General features: G+C 37.4%; 1 protein-coding gene across 3 annotated transcripts in view; it reads right to left on the bottom strand.

Annotated features, from left to right (window-relative positions):
- CTNNA2 (catenin alpha 2) overlaps positions 1–16022 on the bottom strand; it is a 1087920-nt gene that overhangs the window by 93086 nt on the left and 978812 nt on the right. For all 3 annotated transcript variants that reach the window (XM_041757142.1, XM_041757144.1, XM_041757141.1), the window contains exon 12: positions 13065–13265. In XM_041757142.1, the coding sequence (XP_041613076.1) occupies positions 13065–13265 (201 nt within the window). The remainder of the gene's footprint in view (positions 1–13064; positions 13266–16022) is intronic.

The following is a 16022-nucleotide window of genomic DNA, read 5'->3' as shown; positions in this document are numbered from 1 at the left end:
AGGAAATGAACAAGAAGTTGTACAATAGATGCAAATAGGACTGCTGACAACCATAAGAGCAAAATACAAGGTTAACTAGAGGTAATGGAAATATACAGCCAACTAACTCCACTGCCCTTGAGTAAACATCTAAAAAGTCCACAACTAACTTTAAACACTCTGATGATTCCTTTTAATATAGAGGGACTCTAAAATCTTTACAAGATACAAGCATCAGACATCTGCCTATGGTTTCTTATCTGTGTCTTTCCACCTATTCCTACATATATTTAAATGTTTCAATTAGACCAATTTAATGTATTCAAAGATGACATGGAAACATGCCATGTCACATCAACATGCCCATGATGAATTTATTCTCATACTAAAATATATCTCTGGGGCACCTGGGTGGCTCAGATGGTTGAACATCTGCCTTTGGCTCAGGTCATGATCCTGTGGTCCTGGGATGGAGTCCCACATCAGGTTCCCTGCGGGGAGCCTGCATCTCCCTCTGCCTATGTCTCTGCCTCTTTGTCTCTCTCATGAATAAATAAATAAAATCTTAATAAAATAAAATAAATCTCTTTTTCTTTGGCCCAGGCAAATTCCTCTTCAATCTCTGGTATCTTATTTAGAATTAACTGCCATTGTTAAACGTCCTTAATTGACAAAGTTGTCTGTTCTCTATCATTTTCTAGCCTCACGTATGAACCATTATAGTACTTAGTATAATGTATTAAATCGTTTGACACATCTGTACGTCAACTGTTTTATATTAGGAGCCACCTTTAGAAAGAGACCAGCTCGTTCTTCTTCTTTGCATCTTAGGCCCATATCATGCTTCTGGCACAGCTAATCTATCCAAGTGGGAGAAGGGTGAGAAGTGAAAGAATAGAATGTAAAGAACAACTCACTATTCAATATTTCAGAGACCAAAAGAGCAGTATCACATATCACATACTAAGCCTCTTTCTACCCATCATTTCCTATTAGTTCAGTAATTTTATTAAATCGTTTCATGAGTCATTAACCAAGTTATTAATGGGCATCTAGGTTTGATCTTTAGGGTCCTTTCAGAAACCAGAGCTCAGAATCCTTTCAGGACTGCTTGAGTAGGAACATCACCACCAAGGAAGGAGAGGATTCATTAGTGTATCCTTGAGTAATTCGCCAGAGCCAAATTAGGAAATCTGCATGCATATGGATCACTCAATTGTGGTGTGGTTAGCCAACACAATCTTGTGAGTGTATTCCTTCCACAAACTTCATTGTCAAGGGAAGAGAAGAGAAAATCAACAAGGACCCTCTGCTCTAGAGAAAAGCCAGTCTAATACATGTAAATATAAAATAAAAAGAATGAGAACACTTGAAAAAATCTTTTTTTTTTTTTTACTTGAAAAAATCTAGAGAGAAAATAAAATATCCAAAGTGGGTTGGAATTTTGGCCAACTCCAATGGAGGAATACATAATATCCCCCCACTGTCCTGCCAATAACAAATAGTTACTATGCCTCCATTTTAACAGTTGGAGTCAGAGAATTAAACATTATCAGAATAACTGGGGTCAGAAGATATTATTTTGGAGAGACTTTCTGGCAGCAAGATCAGTATCCCCCTATAGTAGGAAAGTACTGTTTCAAGTACTTTCTATATATTAGGCATTCTTTCCCCAAAATGGTTTTTATCAGACACTGCTAAGAGATTTTATTCAAGTGGCCCCCAATTAGATGTTCAGTAATAGGAGAAGAGAGTATATAGGGGAGTAGATCTAAACCACTGGGGGCCTAAATTTGCCTAAAGGAAAGAGTGACTGGCATTTAAAAGGCCCTGCGTGTACCTTGACAGTTCAGCACATCTGTGAAGCATAATTATTTAGTGAGGAGACCATCAGAGTCTAAAGCTCCAAGTCATACTCAGTGGAGAAGAAAAGTCCAATGCAAACTGAAGCTGTGATGACACTTTTGTAGCTTTGGCACCACTCAAAAATAACTAAGGACAAACCAAAGAAGCCAGCCACCATTTTATACTGGTTCGGTAGTTTTAGTAAAGAATATCATATTAATTAATTAAGTTATTAGAGGGCATTCTAAGTTCTCCCCACACACACAGGGATCTTTCAAAATTCTGAACTTAGAATCTTTTTTTGACCTGCTTGATAATCAAATGTATCCATACATCTACCTCATGAATAATGGCTGTTTCATTTCTCTAAGTATTTACAGAAGCATATACTCCTATTAGACATAGATGCTTTCCTTCAAGATACATGAATGACCAGAATTTTGTTCAAACACTTGGATAGGGTTTCCTGAGTTATCTAGACCTTTCACTTGTTTTAGGGAAAAAAAACAAAAAAGATTTACTTATTTAGTTAGTTATGGAGGGGGGAGAAGGAGAGGGAGGGAGGAAAGGGGAGAAGGAGGGGGGGATTAATGTTTGAGTATCAGAACCTAAGTCAAATAAAATTCTTCCTAGTGAGGAAATTTTTTCCTAGTGAGGTATTTTTTTTCCCTTTCTCTTTGACATGCACATTGTTATCTTTGAATTATACACTAGCTTCAGGTTCTGTACAGCTTCTCAGATCTGTCCTCTGCTCCAAATCTCTTCTCCAATCACCTTGAGCCAATCTTGGCCTTCCTTTCTCCAGTATGTAGCTCCACTGTTCTCCTGCCACCCTCATTCCTGGCCAAATACTGCATAGCTCTATCTTGATTAAGTGGAACTTTTGTTTTCTAGAAGCCATTATATAAGCAAATAGGTACATTATGCCAGAAGTTAGATATGTCCCTATTAAGTTCATGTTGTGGGATTTGTCTACATGTCTAATTATGTTAGTCATCAACCATATTGTCCATCCCTGCTTTACGCATTTGCAATTACTTATGTGACAGCTTCTGAGATGGGCCCCAATGATCCCTCTTTTCCTGGTATTCATGCCACTGTGTGATCCTCTCACTTTGGACATGGGCTGAGACTAGTGACTTGCTCCTAACCAATAAAATATAGCAAGGAGGATGGGATGTCATTTCTGAGAGTAGGTTTTAAGAAGATGCTAGCTTCCCATTTTGCTTGCCTTTTCTTACTCTCTCACTTGATCACTCTGATGATATATAGTTGATCTATGGAAAAGTCTTTAAGACAGGTAACAGAGAGAGGCCCCTGGTCAACAGTGAATAAGGTATTGGGGCCCTAAGTCCAACAACAAATGAGGAACTGAGGCTTTCCAACAACACATGAGTGAGTTTAGAGGTAGCTTTTTGCCATTTGATCCTTAAAAGATTTCATCCTTCTGAGAGATCTGGAGGCAATGGTACACAGCTAAATAGTACCTGGCCTGGTTCACAGAAACTATGAGATACCAAATGTTTATAATCCATTAAGCCTTGGTTATGCTTTGTTACATAGCAATAGGTACCTAAATGAATGTGCTATGCCAGAAGTGGAAATATTAGTAAAAATAGCAGGACATACTAAAATTTATGTTCAATTGTAATAACTATGTTTGGTCTAGGTTTCTGTTATATTTATTGGGTCCAAGAAGATGTGCAAATGAATCTTGAAATTTGATTTTTTTTTTTTTTTTTTTTTTTACAAGTTAGCCAATTTGAACCTCAGTTTATTCAAGTGTTAAAAGAGGGATGATAGCTTCCCTTTAGGTTTTATAAAAGGTTTAAAAATAATACACTCAACAGATATTGTATACAGTTTTTTATATAAACCTAGGCAGTACTTAGCTACTGGGAATACAGTGACAAAACAAGTATGATCTTACCTTCAAGGCACAGAAAAGAGTGAAATATATGCAAGATACCATCATAACTAGCACATAAGATTCACATTCATAAAATAGCTCTTATACTTATCATCTTCACATGAGTCTCTATATCTACTAATCCATATACCTGTTTCCTTGTTTATGAGGAGGGAAAAATCATCCAGCTTTTGGATAGAGGCACAACTACATGATTCATCACCAAAAAGTGGGCTGAGAGCAAAATAAACTGAAAATAATACTCAAATTAGTGCTAAACTCTCTAATTGGGAAGTTCACACAACTTATCTTGAAAACTTAGTTTCCCTGATTCAGTGCCCTTCTCTCTCCTTGGCAGGACATCATCTTTTGGATGGTTTTATATTTTTAATAGTGAATTTCCTAATAAAATCTGCCCTCAGGACAAGATTTGATATACTCATTCCTAGAATTTTCCATTTTATCTTGATTGCCAAGAAGGCCAGTGTTAAACATTGTATCTATTATGACCTCATCAGATCTATGAGGAAAGGGGAGCTTTAAAAGTTATGAGATTTAAATCATAAAGCTCATAACTGGAAAAAAAATCAAAATTCGTTTCCCTCATTTTCTCCCCAAAATACCCTCCAACTTAATCTAATATTCTTGTGAAAGTATTTACCTCCTATATCAAACTTATGTTAGTTGATTAATTGAATTTAGAGTGAAGTATCCTTTCAAAACCTTTTGAAATGTGGTAGAGGGAATAGTACCAAAAATGTTTAAATTCTCTAAATTTAAATTTTATCTTGTCCAGACCAGCGATACACTTACCATGCTTTATCCTGATGACTCCTAATTAGGTTAGAAGATGTTGAACACTAGAAAGTGGGAGCAAAGAGGAAGCCCAGTTTAAGCTGCTCCTTATTCCCTGGTGACTATTTGTCAGCTGTTTCTACTCTCCAGACAACCATCAGCATCATTCCAGCTAGTCCTAATTCTTCCATCCTATGTGTATTTTTCCCCCCATCCTGTGTATATTCTTGGACTTTCTTTCGTCAGAGTCAGTCATCTGTTCCCTCTGTGGGAGTTCCTGAAGGCTGCCATTTTCATAAATTCATGTTTAGAAAATGATAATGTACATTTCAAACATCAAAATCAAATTCAAGCTCCAGAAGGCCATACATAACCCATGAGCTGAATTGTTTGGTGAAAGATGAAAAAGAACTGCCTAGAAGAAGAGGGGAAAAAAAACTCTAAATTTCATTCATGATAACTACCCTAAGAGAATCAGGGAGCATCCATCTGCTCTTGTCTAGACACAAGTTCCTTTCCCTTGGGAAAGAAATGCTTGCTTGGACAGTTCTTATATTTTAAGATAAGTGTTTCAAAAATAATCACAAATGGTTTATAAGTTAAAAGGAAAGAATGGCACATTTAATTCTGAAACTTAAGGGATGAATAAAGAATTGAACACGGTGCTTTATGGAGTTTATAGTGTCTGTGAAGACCAAACTTGGTAACTACAATTCAATTTGGCATTAGTGAGAGTTAAAGGATTAAGATGTTATAAAATGACTGCTAAGATTCTGACCTTGATCATTAAGCATAATTTTTTTAAAGGATATAACCTCTCAAATAAGATGGTATACAGTGTTAGTTAGATTTTTCATTTATGTTAAACATTTTGGAGCTTTAATTATAATCAGCCTGGAAGATTACAGGTGGTCTTAGTTCTCAAGGGGTTAACATTTAATTAGGAAGCAGTACATAATACAGACCTATCTAGATAGAAAGGCAGACAGGCAGATAGTGACATTAAGAGACAAATGGGCAAACGGAGCTTTCAACACAGTGGAGAATGTGGTAGGTGCCTTATAACACAGATAATAGGAGTAGTGAGAGTACAGAGAAGTGGGATTGCCTGGTGTGGCTAGAGAGGAATTCACTGACAAGGAGGAATCCAGCTAGTGCTGGGGAACAGGTAAAATACAGAAAGGCAAACCAGGTGAGGAGATTAATTTTGGAGTTGACAAGAATAAACAGAACTTGAGTTTTTATGTCCTTCTGTTATGCCAGGTCTTCCAGCCACAAGCAAAGTTTGCCATTTTTCCAAATCAAACTGTTTCTGGGCTATTCAAATGACATATCACATGTCAGCAATTCTTCTCTAGGATTCAAATAACTATTACTGATGTGGCAGAGAATCTGGGTGAAGGGAACACCCCACTGCCTCAGTTGTACAAAAATCAATATATCCTGGCCACCAATTCCTAAGGACACCAATACTAGCCCTGCTACATAGAATTCACAGGCCCTCCTGCCACGGATGCCCCAGATGCACATCAAGTGACAAAGAAGTACCATGGTGTTTGCAGTCCCTAGGATTCTAAACCCATTATGTGACTCACACAGAATTAAATGAAGATCCTTCCTTTTGGTTTTACTTTGACAAACAGGCACTAGAAAAGTGCTATTTGTTCCACTATGTTGCTCCAAACTTATGGCCCATGAATTGTGTTATCATTGGCCTTTCTATATCCACCTCATCCCATTTCCACTTCCACATTAGAGGTTTATTATTAGCCTAAAAATGCATCTTTTACTTTCTCAAGTTGTATCCTCTCCTATGGCCCTTCAGCACCCCATGTTAAGAGAGCTGGACATGTCTGAATTCTAGCAGAACGCATTATTTATGAACAGACCAATGCGGGGTAGATACTTTCATGTTTTTGCTTGGCCAGGGTTTTCTGAGCTAAAATGACAAGTAACCTGGTTGAAAGCATGACTCAATAGCAGTCCAAAAATAGTGAAAGAACCAGGAGAGAGATTTACATGTTTATCTCTGCAGAAATGTGTGTTTACCTTTTAAAGGGGAATAAAATCAGGAAATAGTCATTTATATCCCAAAGGGTTGTAACAGGTAGGGGACCTTTCCTGGAGGGAGTTTATTAACATTAAAGAGCAAAGGTTTCTCTCCTCCTCTCAGGAGGGGAAGGAGACTGTGAACACCAATTCCTAGATGAGCTCCCAGATGCATAATTGTGTGGTTCCTCTCCTGTAGCATTGACCTCCTTTGCATGTGTGGAATTCACCTTACCTCATCGCATTGCCTTCAGACAGAGAATGAGGCATGGGAAACTGGTGCCGTAAGTAGTAAGTTTGTCCTCTGAGCCAGAAACTTTGCATTTGCTTCAGGATAAAGTAAATACAGATATTAAAGCACATCAGCCAGATATCTAGAGAATCTAGGTTTCGGTAATACAGAAAAGGCACTGAGACAAACTATAAATTGCCTATTGAAGGACTGTTAAGTAGATGCAATTAACTTCTCATTTCTCCTATACTTCCGATTTCTCAAAACCATGAATACCACACCCACCAAACAAGTAAGATATTTCCTGCATATTCTAATCATTTGGACCTTTCCAAGAGAAATAAGATACTTTATGCCAACAGTCAATGTTATATTAAAATGCATTTAAAAGATGTGTAGGGTAAACAATCTTGGTCATTACAGCTTCTGTTGAAATCCATTACTTTCATAATCTAATTTCAAAGTCAGTCATGGAGAAGTGACTTAGGCTGTAATGGCCTTTCTTGTCCATAATATCTAACATTTTGTCTTCTCAATAAGCTGTCCCTACCACCTCTTTCTGATGTTGACCTTACCTCTGTCTACACCCTCCACAATCCAGCCCCTGGGACAGGCAGGTCATCCAGACCTATACAATCATAAAACCTAATCCCACTAGCAACAGAAATCAGTCTATACCCCAGGTGGTCAAGCAGATTGCTCTCCTTTTACTACATATAAAGTGTGGGGAGGAAAGGAAGTCTCTATCATAGACTCTTGAGTTGAAAGACAAAGGCTGCTAGTGGACATATTCTCTACTGAAAATTAGAGAAACATAATATCCTAAATTTTTATATTCGTGTTATCAATTTATGTACACTAAATGTTAACTATGTGATAACACTGCTCTAGGTCCTAGGTACTTATAGAAACACCTGCCTCTAGGACTGGACAACCTAGTTGTGGACCACTAAAGCAGACACTGAAGAGGACATACTGAACTTTATTGAAAGACTGATACAGTTCCCTGTTATCTTCAACTGAGAATGAGCCATGTCTTAAAGTATAAGTTCAGTATATAGATGCAGAGAGGGAGGAAGAAAAGAAGAACATCGCAGGAGGGAGAGTAGAAGAAGCAAGCATGGATATATTTTGCCTAGAAAATAATGATCATATGTGTCTTGATAAAGCAAAGGCTTCAAACAGAGGATTCATGGGGCAACAATTGTCCATGTTAGTTGCAATCACTGGAAAGCCAGGAAACAGTGACAATTTATTTAAAAAACAAAACAAAACAAAAAAACAAGGACATTGACCATCCTTGGATGACAAAACATCAGGCAACATAGGAGAAGCTGTGGCCTACAGGTATTAATTAGTTTCAAGTTATAGTTGCTAAAAGTCAAAGAAATGAGTTCTTCTTATTCTTAATCTGGACTGTGCTGACACAGCTTTACCCCCTCTTTAATATTTCCAATTTTTGTACCTTCTATTTGCTATTCTGCTTATATTTTCTAGGCAAATATACATAGAAATGGTGTAAAAAAATCCCTCTTTGTTCTTATGAAAACTTTTTAACTTTCCATTACAAACGCATGGAAGTAAAAATTATACCACCTCTATTTAGTGAAGGAAGACGATCTAAGAAGGGTATATATATTGTATGATTCCAAATATATGACGTTCTGGAAATGGCGATACTGTTGACACAGTAAAAAGATCAGTGGTACCAGGGGTGAGGTGTTGGGGGAGAGGGGTAAAAAGGTGGAGCACAGAGGACTTTAAGGACAATGAAAATATACAGTATGATACCATAATAATGGATACAGGTCATTATACATTAGCTTAAATCCATAGGAAGTATAACATGAGTGAACAAAATTATACACTATGGACGTTGGGCCATTATGATGTGTCAGGGCAGTTTCTTTAATTATAACAAATATACTATTCTAGTAGGGCATCTTGATCATAGAGGAGCCTATGCTTGTGTAGGGTCAGAGAGTGGATAGGAAATCTTTGTACTTTCCCCTCAGTTTTGTGGTGAACATTATACTGCTCTAAAAAATAGTCTTAATTTAAAAAAAAAAAAAGAGAGAGAAAGAAAAAGAGCGAAAGGGGGGAGGAAGAAAGATAAAGAAAGAAAACCATACTATCTGTTTGGACCACATGTTTTCCAAAATATGGGAATTTTAATCTCCACATATGGAGGTGACATGGAGTCCTCATTAAACATTTATTTTCCTTTTTCCTCTTTTTTTTCCCTCCCTCATTTTATTTGTGCCCTCTGAAGAGGGAACTGTTGGCAGAATCTCAAAGATCTCTCAACCCAACCACATTCACATTGCCACAAACTTGCCTCAGATATCAAATTTATAAAAATGACATTTCAATATAATCCATTCAGTGAAGATGAGCTCCTCTTTATACATCTAAATATGCTATCACTGAATGTACTTTCACCCCACTCAACCTCCTGCAGCAATCTGACTTTGTAAATGAGATCTCTGATGATGGGTCTAGTCAACCATGTGTGCGCTTCCTACCAGTTGTTGGCAACTTGTTATAATTCAGGTTTTATTGAAGAGCCCATCAAATATGCTATGTAAGTATTTAATGGCTATAATGTAGATTGGGTTTGTGTGTTTTCACCCTAGATAGTTTTATAAAACTAGGTAAAATTTTATATAATGTTGCCCTAGGATTTTAGCATACTAATAATCCACAAAATTATTTTCTCAAATTTCATTCAGCATTCATAAAAACAAAAAGCATTTTTCAACACAACACTAGCTTTACTGAGAAAGTAAAGAAAAAAAAATCAACTACAGACTGTTATGTCACTCTTTGGATGCCTTTCAATTTCTAGCCACTCAGAGAAGGCAGCCAGGTGGTAAAATGGGAGTCCTTCTGCAGAGGCCCTCCCTGGCAACATTTACTTGTCTAAACGGAGGCTGGCCTATGTTTGCAAACCCCTTCAGCAGCAAAGTCTGGTCTAGTCAAGACTTGGAATGTTCAGCCCTTTTTTAGATTTTTTCTTTGTAATATATATGTCATTCCTCTCTTACCCCACCCCCTTCACTTCTTTTATCCTGTGGCCACAGTTTATAAGTTCCATTTTTCCTTGTTTAAACTTGTCACTATTTGGGGATATTTCTTCCCTTGGAGTAGCTATCCTCAATGATGGTTATTTTGCCCACCCTTCAAGAACATCTGGCGATGTCTAGAGATACTTTTAATTGTCATAACTTGGAATAGAGAAAAAAAGAGGTCCTCTAAGCAACTAATAGGTAGAGGCCAGGGGTGCTAGGTATCCTGTAATGCGAAGGACAGCTCCCCTCCCTCAAGGAATAATTATCTAGACTAAATGGTCAGTGGTAGACATGGAGAACGTCTGCCTTAAGGTCTTGAATGTAACAATTCTGACATAAAATTGGGTAGAATCAGGTAGGTTGTGGCAGACAGAAGAAAATGTGACATTTTGTCTTCCATGTTCTAGACTCCTTTTTTGTCATCCTTCCTTTTGGCACCTCCCTCCTTTCTCACTGCCCCTGTGTTCTATCCCTGAAATAAAATGTACTCAGGACAGAATTTGATAAGATCATTTTTTTTTAAAGTGAACATTTCACTGTGGCCCTAATTTAGAAAAAAAAAAAATCAGAAATAAAGCATTAGTCCAAAGATAGAAATCTGGACATGCATGATACGCACAGCCACACAGTGACCAGAAGGCTAATTCAACAAAACCACACAACCATATCACAGAACTGCTCCTACCATCTTCTTCCAACTCCAAAGATCTAGTATAGTCCTAACAATTTTCATTAGCACCAGTGAGTTAACAGCTCAAGCTTTTGCTTTCATTTCTTTGATAATCTCTCTAGTTACTCATCAGAAGCAATATTGTTTCTGTTTAGAGAAAACTGAGGAAAGAAGCAAAATAATGTATACACATTGTATATTCTAGGTTTTAGCACACCAATATCTATTTTTCCTTGATGCATATTCCTGTGTTTTCAATTACAGTTGTGTAGAAACTATTTCAATCTCTTCTACCTGAAGACTTTCCTAGTTATTATCAATAATTCTTGAAAAGTATTTAAAAACCTCGTGCATCTTCTCTGTTCAATTAAGAATTGTATGTGGACACCAGAATCTCAAGTGTGCCTTTAGTTAAGTCCCCAAAATATTCAGTCACTGCAAGGAGGGGTTGAAATGAGAGTTTTAAAAGCTCTGACAGTCAACAAATAAGAGCAAAATCTTGATGATCAACAACAATCCTCGATGGATTGCTCCGTTTCATATTTCATTGATTTTGTTGTTTAAAAAGCAACCAGAAAATTACTTACATTTCAAAAGTTTGAGTGAAAATCATGTAAAAATATTTCAATCAACTAAGCAGACTGCCTTGCCTTTAAGCAGATTTTGACCTACTAGGCACTGTACCTTCTGTTCATTAGAGCAACCCAAAATACAATGAGAAAACAATTCCAAAATGTCTCTTAAACAATACCTGAGTTCTCGGTGTGCAAAGTCCCATGTAAATTGGCACTTTTTCTGTGTCTTTCATCTGTTACAATGAACATTCCAACCAGTCATGAGCAGGCATGTGCTCATGTCTTCCTGTCTTCCACCTGTCTTCATGTCTTCCACCCTCTCTGCTACTCTTTCCCCAGTGTCAGATCCAAGGGAGTGCAGCTATGTAGGTAATACACCATGTGAAGCTGGAGAATTTGTAACAGAATACAGCTAACAGGCCAGAAACTGAGAGGCACAGAAACATGAGAGGGTCCTCTGAAGGGTGAAGAAAAAAAGTCCTTCTATTAGAGAGTAAAATGCCCGTTTCTAATTCTTCCAAGTGAGGAAAGAAACCAAATGGTTTGCTTTGTGCTGTTTTATTGAAGGCAAAGGACAAGCCTATTTGAAAGAAAACAGTGCTAAATTTCAACTACTTAAAATGCGGACATATCTTATTAATCGTTATTATTTCTACTAAATCTGTGATGATTCTCAACAATCCCTGGACTGTTGCTCTTTATTATGTGATGTTACCTTATTTCTTTCCTGCTTATATTTCAGACAGAACAACAAAGGTCTGCATTTATCTGCTGTTTTCTTTGCTATTTAAGACAAACAAACATCTACAGGGGTCTTTTTGAATAACCTTTTCCCGGTAGGAGGAAACCTATTTCAACTAACGTGTTGTATCATGTAGCACTTGGAACACTGCTTTATCTGACCTTTCAGAAACACATTTTTTTTTTAAATCTTAATAGATTCCACAGTCCATCTACAGACTAGGAAAGGCCCCCATTGAAGTTTTAGGGGAGGTCCTTGTGAGTATACAGAGGACCCAGTTCATTACCTATTCACAACCCCATCCAAATAAACTTTTTTCCTATCCCTTTGTGTTCACTCCTTCCCTGTACTTTCTAAGCACTGCTCTGCCCACCCCATATATACATATATAAATACACATGGTATTAGGGATTTGAGAAAGGGTCTGAATGAAGCCCAGTGACATTAGTCAAGAGCAAAAACTACTAAAAATTGGTCAGTCTTTGACATAACTACTCAAAGGAATGAATTGTTCCACTAACTCAGTGAGAATAAGCCCTTTTTCTCAGTCCCAATACACCAGAGCTAGGAAAGGTTCCCATGAGTTACCCAGTCTTCCCACATCAGTGATCCCCCGGTGGGTAGCACATGCCTTAGAAGAGGGTATGGAAGACTTTCCTAGAGGGACAAGGCACATATTCAAACTCTGACCCTTTTACAGTAGCCACCACCCCCTTTCCTTGAGCATTTCATATCCTGAGACTACCTGGAAACTTTATGCTTTCTCTTTCCTCAAGGTCCTAGCTTCTCAAGAAATAGATGGAGAAATAGCTTCAAGTTCAACATTCCAAGTCTCCATCACATCTCCACTGTTTTCTAGACTTGTGACCTTTCCTCCAGTCTCTTGAGTCATTTAAACTTCCACTTTCACACCCATAGTTGGAGATAGTAAAAATCTGCCTACTTCACAAGGCCCTTGCAAGAATCAAGTGAGATTATAGGTGAAAATTATAAAGTGATATATACATGCAAAGCAATAAAGTTGTTATCCTGGTAAAGTTATTCAAATTCAAACTTAAGAAACCAAGAGGATCCCTGTAATGGTCAGTTATAATTTAGAAGCACAGAGGCCTATAAAAGATAATGAGAAAGATTTATTCAAATATGGAAATTAATCATGGCATAGACATTCTGGTTGAATCTACTATCCATGTTTACCTGTCTCAGAAAGCAATTTTGTAGCTTCCAGAACCTTCTCCGTATAAACACCAGCTTCATAGTTCTCCATCTCAGCATTGATGATGTGTATCACTCGAGCTGCCCGGCCCCTGATGGCCCCTGCAGTCCGGTCCAGAGTGTCCACATCCCCTTCTTGGAGGGCTATCACGCACTTGTTCACATCTTCCAAGATGTGATTTTCTGTAGAGGAAACACACACATTTATATGATTTTATACCACTCGCACACTTAAGAAATATAAGAGATTCATCAACTTCATGAGACATCACCTTGCACATCTCAATACATACCTTATAACACTAATATTTAAATAATATAGTTTAAAATTACAGTAGCAGTTCTCAAATTTGAGCACCAGCTAGAGGGCTCACAGCATCATACAGAATGCCAAGGAGCCACTCCTACTAGCATTTCTGATTCAGTAGGTCTGGAGTGCATTTCTACCTAGTTCAAGGTGATGCTAATGCTGTGGGGGGTATGGGGACCATACTTTGAACATTGCTTTCAATGTTTGAGATGTATTACATTTTAAGAGTGGTTGCAGCAGCTGTGGCTGGGTGGCTCAGTTAAGCACCAGACTCTTGGTTTCAGCTCTGGTCATGGGGTCAGGTCCTGGGATGGAGCCCCATGGCATCAGGGTCCCTCTCCCTCTACTCCTCCCCCTGCCTCCCCACCACTTCTGCACTTGCACTCTTTCTGTCAAATAAGTGAATAAATCTTAAGGAAAACAAGAGAGAGAGAGAGAGAGAGAGAGAGAGAGAGAGAGAGAGAGAGGTGGCAGTTAGCATGAAGCCAACCTGATCAGATAGAAACATTTCCAAACATGACCAGAATCAAGCTCGGGTGCATGCTTGTTTGATCGTGTTTTTATTAAGGAGACATTTAAGGGAAATTATAAAATGACGAATGCCACCTCATCAGTCTTTTAAGGTCATGTCATGCACATGGTATATAAAATAGGCAAATTGACCAGAAGAAGAAGATGGCAGTGTTCTCCACAGTTAAAATAAAATCCAGTCTTGTGACTAGTTCCCTCAGATTAGAGTCAAGGTCAGGGATCTCTCTCTCTCTCTCTCTCATTGCCCAAAGTAGAATCCAGGCAGGCAGGCTGGACTTTCACTCTCTAGTAGCATAGAGAAAATATGCAATCCAGTCCCTTATGGTTTTGCACATATGCAATTTTTATTTCTTATGTCCAAAGTGAGATCTGTAATTATGTCCCTTGAAAACATAGAAAACATAATTTTAAGAAAACATAATTTTAAGGAAATGTTGAAAAGTTTTGTGTTCTGTAGAAAGAAAACTACTTAAGCCAAAGAGGTGCATGTGTGAGTGCACACACACACATTTACTCACTATTAAAAAGGAGAACAAGTGAGAAACAGTCTTAAGTAATCTGATAACTTTTTAAAAATTATAACTGTCAAGTTCAATAAATAGTTAATAAAGGATTAAAATAAATTATTACCTCCTTGGGAATTTTCTCAGGCTAGCTCTGAATTAAAAATTTCTAAAAACAGAAAGAGGGGAAGGTACTGAGCCCACACCAGTCTCCATCATGGATCTCTCCTACTTTCATTACTAGGCTAGTCACTCAGAAGGAATATCTGATCTTTCAGGAACCCAGGAAGAAACTTGCAAAGTATAACTTACTTTTCATAATGGAACCTCTGTTTTGACCTTATACAATATGATTTCTTCATTCAAACCATCAGAAATTTCTACATTCTCTAGTTCTTTAATTTCAAATAGAAATTAAAACAGAAAGTCTGAGATATTTTAATTTTAATATCCAGATTTTTTAAACTCACAAAAAGTAGTACTTTCTGAATGCTGACATTTTCCTGAGTAAAACAGAAATAGTTATGAAAATACAGGCTTTAAGAAGTTTTCAGTTTGGTTAAGGAACTTCTGAAAACCACGCCTTTCTGAGATCCTGGATTGTATCATCCAAACTCACTTAACAGGACACCTGAGAAAAAGGTTTCCTCAAATAAAACTTGGCATAGGATTTCAAATTCAAAAGTTTGATTTTGAAAGGCCTCTCTTACTGCCCAACTTACTACCCTGCTGGATCTCTCCAGACTATTCAAATGTGCCCTTGTCCCCAAAAGTAAGCAACTGGGTGGGCCTCCATGACAAAAACATGCATCCATCTGCTATTTTCTTTGAATAACACAGTAGAAGAACAGCAACAGCCACTGCTTTTCCACAGCATAGCTGATAGATTGAAATTGGATTCCATCTCTGCTCTGAATGCAGAACAGAGATGGAGTGTGTTAATTATATTAGATCCTAATAATCTCTCTGGTGTTGATAAAAAAAATATTAATTCTAAGAAGCCCACTATGACCTAGTATCTTGAAATGAAATGATAAGGTTCTTTTTTTTTCTTTAAAACCTATTTCCCAAACTGGAAATGTGCAACTAATTTAATTAAGATGTAAGAATAGGCTTTAACAGATAGAAATGATACATATTTGAAGGAGGCTAGCAGAAGCTGGGAATATAGGATATCAAAAGCATTGCTTTAATTAGACAAATCAACTAATTTGTTCAGTGGTTAGTTTAGTTAATCATGCCAAATGAATAAAGTATAGATTTTACTATTTATTGACTAATTTTTCTTAATAAGTTTTTGGGTTTGTTTTTGTTTTTTTGAAATGCTAAGATAGTTTACTCAGCATTTCCCAGCTTTTTCCAATTAGGGATATCCCTTTTATGGAAAAATGAAACACAATTTCCTCCTAATAGTAGTTATACGGTAGATGGTGTATATGTAAAAGTTAGGATTTAGGATTTTTTAAAATAGATTTGTATTTTATTAAGCTCACTTTGAACAATGTATTTAAGAAAAGGACCTGTTCACATAGACACGTTATTTGATCAAAAGATCCTACATAGGGATCCCTGGGTGGCGCAGCGGTTTGGCGCCTG

The sequence above is a fragment of the Vulpes lagopus genome, chromosome 5, assembly GCF_018345385.1.
Source record: "Vulpes lagopus strain Blue_001 chromosome 5, ASM1834538v1, whole genome shotgun sequence".
Lineage (NCBI taxonomy): Eukaryota > Metazoa > Chordata > Mammalia > Carnivora > Canidae > Vulpes > Vulpes lagopus.
Note: the sequence above shows the minus strand (reverse complement) of the source record. Positions and strands in the feature narration are given on the sequence as shown.